The sequence below is a fragment of the Lottia gigantea genome (genome assembly GCF_000327385.1).
Source record: "Lottia gigantea unplaced genomic scaffold LOTGIsca_22, whole genome shotgun sequence".
In the NCBI taxonomy this organism is placed as follows: domain Eukaryota; kingdom Metazoa; phylum Mollusca; class Gastropoda; family Lottiidae; genus Lottia; species Lottia gigantea.
In genome coordinates, this window is record NW_008708555.1 from 515,196 (window position 1) to 519,746 (window position 4,551).

Below are 4,551 nucleotides of genomic sequence, written 5' to 3' on the forward strand. Positions count from 1 at the left end.
CTGCTACTGACTAATTCTGTATGCAAATCAGTGCATCAGAAAGTTGCTTTAGGGTCAAATACCTCACTTGGTGGCAATTTCCTCCTGACAGAGTCATATGACCCCCCCCCCCCCCCCCCCCTCAATGTAAGAAATATTTCGAGAATCAGCTTCATTAATGGGCATTATAGGAGAGGTCAGCTATGAATGATGCAACCAGAAGAAAACAAAGAGAACAAGTGAAGAAAGAAATAGATAAATTACGTTCCAGCATACAGAGTCTAACCCGCAGCGCCAACCCCCTCGGTAAAATTATGGACTATGTACAAGAAGATTTAGATTCTATGCAGAAAGAATTAGAAAAATGGAAAGGTGAAAATAAAGAACATGCTTTAGAATTAAAAAGAGAAAAAAGGTAAGAGTGTATTAAATATCAGGGAACAGAGGACTTGTCTCCTTCAAAATAAGCAAGCTTAGGATACATCATGCCTATGAATAAGAAGTCAAAATTTTAATGCAACTTTACAACTGACATTATCATTAACAACTCATGAGACTAAGACGTTTACTAAGAGGTTCACTCTTTTATTTGGAGATGAAAACAGTATATAATGCTCTTTCAAAGGCATATTAGAAGCACAGGTTATAAATAAATAAGACAATTTATGGATAGATACTTCTAGAATATTTATTACGTTTCAATGTGGCTCTCACACCGTCATCAGGAATATAATAATGATATATTCCTGTCTTATTTAAGTATATAATCCGATATTTCTAATGCACCAGAGGTAAAGAATATAATTATAAGGACATATACATATTCCAACTGCATTGCCATTGTCAATAAAGTGGACATGGAATGAGACCCTTACAAGAAGTTACGCTCTGTCGGTTATTAACATTATTATTACACTTGGGTTATGAAAGACAGTTAGCATAGTTTTGTTAATCTGGGCTTAACGAACTTAACGTTAGGATGTCCTAGGTTCTTATCTTCTAACATAGATTTTAGGATGTCCTAGGTTCTTATCTTCTAACATAGATTCTAGGATGTCCTAGGTTCTTATCTTCTAACATTGATTCTAGGATGTCCTAGGTTCTTATCTTCTAACATTGATTCTAGGATGTCCTAGGTTCTTATCTTCTAACATTGATTCTAGGATGTCCTAGGTTCTTATCTTCTAACATAGATTCTAGGATGTCCTAGGTTCTTATCTTCTAACATTGATTCTAGGACATCCTAGCGTAAGATCGTTACGAGAATATGTGGCCTGTATATTTACTGTGTGATATATTTTCAGTGTCACAGATCGTGCTATTGAACCATTACAAGCTCAATTAGATGAATTAGACCAGGCCATACGAGATCAACTAGATGCAAGTGCTACTGTTAAATCAAATATTATTAAAAATGATCAGAAAATAGAAAAAATGTTAAAAAGTATCGCTAGATCATGATCCTAAAAATTTTAAACTTTTCAAATCCAAAAATATTAAATGTGATACTTATGCAGATACAGTTGTCCTCATGAATAAAAGGGATTTAGAAGAAGTTTTCCAACCTAAAACCCTCTATTGAATCCGTTTGATATAAATGTAAAGAATTGTAAACAATTGTAAATTGTGTCAAATAGCAGAGATAGAAAAATGTACAGTTTACATGACCTACTTAAGTGACCTAGATTTAATAAATGCACGTGCATCTTGTCACCTACTTATTTGTGGTGCAACACACTGTTTTTATGAAGAAATTTATTTGTGAATTATAGAATTCTATTGTTGCTTTTAGAAGCACTGATTTTGTGGAAATTTTCTTTCATTAGGCATTCAAAATATAGTATTAATAGACTTTGAGTCAGTTCTCATGCCCCCCACCACCTCCTCTTTAGTGACCTAGATTTCAATGCACATGCATTGTTTAAGTTTTGTTTTTGTGAAGACATTTCAATGTGAATTATAGAAGTCTGCAGACTTTGTGAAAATATCTTTTATTGAACATTCCTACCTACCTGAATATTATCTATCCTATTTTTTTTTTCCACAATGATTCCTCCATGTTGTTGTTGATTATATTTGTTGTTACATTCCGTCCAATAAGTTGTTTAGTTAGAGCTTGTGTATTTTATTGTGATAATTTTTTTTTCAATTGTTATTACAAATTAGTAGAGTTTGTAGGATTCTCAAAAAAATTCAGATCACATTTACCCTAAATAACACCACCTCAATACACCACTGACTGCTTGATATAGACAAATTAGGGTATATATGATGTAAATTTGTAGCAAATAGACTGGTATTTAGTGTTGACAGAGTTAAGATATTATTAAAAGACGTAATCCTGAAGCAACATTTGAAGTGTAGAAACAACATCAAATTACAACATTAATTTACTATATTATACCATAAAATAATGTACTATATTTTTTTTTAGAATAATTAAAAATTTCGGTTATTTTATAGACCTAATTTAAAATGTTTTTTCCGGAATAGATGTCATTATTTGTTTTCTATCTGTCCGTCCATTGTTGTTATTTGTAATATCATGTATTTTGTAGACTGGTAGTCCATGAGATGATAGCTGTAAGGGAATATTGAGACTTATTCTATATTTTTACAACTTGAAATGGCTTGCCAGTAGGTTCCATAAGTAACAATTATATATTTGGGTTCTTTTAAATCATGAAATATCCTTAATTCCATTTAATTTGTAACTGAGAACAAACAAATATGCTCTCTTTTACACTTTAGGGGATTCAGTGTCACGTTACCATTGGCTACAGACCCCAAGACTTGTTTAGTAGTTCACCTTTTCCAATAAGGTACCAATCACAAAATTATTTAAGTACTTACGGCTTTAGCTGCATATTATGAATATTTATTTTTTAATGTAAGGAAATTGATGATTTGACTCTAAATCAAAAACCCCCAAAAATATTGTTTGTACTTGAGGAATCTGAGAATCAAGCAAACCAGTTGTAAAAATGTTGAATTGGTCTGAATTTCTCTATCATGTCCACAGATACTGGATTCTGGCTGATAAAATCAAATTTACTGGTCACTATTAAAACAATACCTCTGGACAAATTACTTGATGTGTTGAGATGTTATGTTTATATTAGTGAACTGTATATATTTTCTATTTTCATCCAGAATCAGTTTCCTGTGATGATGTCTTATACTTTCTGTATATATATATAAATATATGAATGTTAATTTATTTTTCAACAGTAATTGTAAATATTTGTATTATTATATTTTCTTCTTATTGTAAATACATCTCAAGTTATTCATTAAAATTTACAATTTACACTAGTGTCGAAGGCCGGTATTCTTGTAATTGGCCCTGAATATTGTGGTTAATCCTTGTTAATCCTGTACACAGCTAGTCGCATTGCAGCAACCACAGATGTTGATTGAAAATGGGAATGGTGTATACACATAACCTTTTAGAAAACCTCTTGACTGAAGAAGCTGCGTTCCGTTTTTCTTGACAGCTTAACCTCCCTGTTTGTATAGAGCTGGTGCACACTAGAGTATTTTCGATCCCTTCAAAGAGTCTGATGTTCTCAACAAAAAATTGTGATATTATCACCATGGAAACACACGTCATCTCTGTTGGGTTTATGGTAACTGTCTGTCCAGCTGTCCACCATCAATGGATAAAAAATAACAAACTAAAACAGCTTTTATTATCTCTAAAATAACAATAACAATTTTATAGACAACTATTTCTGGATAACAAATAATAATTGTTGATGCAATCGGCGCTGAACACAGAAAAAAATATAACTTTTGTTTAAGATTACACAGTATGATAATTTGAATAACAACGTGTTTGAGGTTCTGTTTTAATATTCTCCATGTTTAAACCCATTGCAATTTTCAATCAATTTTACTTTTTTGACATCGATCTGTTGTAGTTAGCAGCAAGCTATAACAGGACCGTGTAATTAGATACAATATTGGATGTACATACACATGTTAGACTGAAACATCTGCCTCTATTCCAGCCTCTGATAGCTATTTTGAAAGTTGTCAGCTGGTGTAAAGACAGAAAAAAAAAGGCCCTGTTAAATGGATAATTTCCGCATCTTCGGAAATTTTAAAAACACCATAAAACAGGGCCTAGATTTTCTGACTCTACTCCAGCCGACAACTTTCACAATAGGCTGGAATAGAGGCAAATGTTTCGAACTAATATACATGTATGTTCAATTTAGGAATTAGTCTCTTTTTTTATTTATTGCACATGGTAGCTTTAAAATAACTTATAATTATAATAATAACGGATCAATCTATTAGTAATTCCAACAGGGAATGTATAATAATTACATGTACTATGTTATATTAATGATATCAATGTGTATATGAATATAACTTCTATTTTTTATCACAACCATAAACTTTAACGATATGAGCATCTACAAACTGAAAGGGATATAGTCGACTAAATCATAATATTGAGAAATGTAAATTTTATCTTGAATCGACATTACATAAAGAACACTTAGGCTATATTTGCAAAACACAACATGGTACTCAGTTCTTGTTGTAGCTAACAGTCGAACT

At 31.8% G+C, this 4,551-nt stretch overlaps 1 protein-coding gene across 1 annotated transcript in view; it reads left to right on the plus strand.

The window, feature by feature from the left end:
• Positions 1 to 1,440, plus strand: part of LOTGIDRAFT_159832 (hypothetical protein) — a gene marked incomplete at both ends in the record, with an annotated part of 9,288 nt that extends 7,848 nt beyond the window's left edge. The window contains 2 exons of the mRNA XM_009054540.1: positions 171 to 394; positions 1,284 to 1,440. Of these exons, the coding sequence (XP_009052788.1) occupies positions 171 to 394; positions 1,284 to 1,440 (381 nt within the window). The remainder of the gene's footprint in view (positions 1 to 170; positions 395 to 1,283) is intronic.
• Positions 1,441 to 4,551: the final 3,111 nt, after the last annotated feature.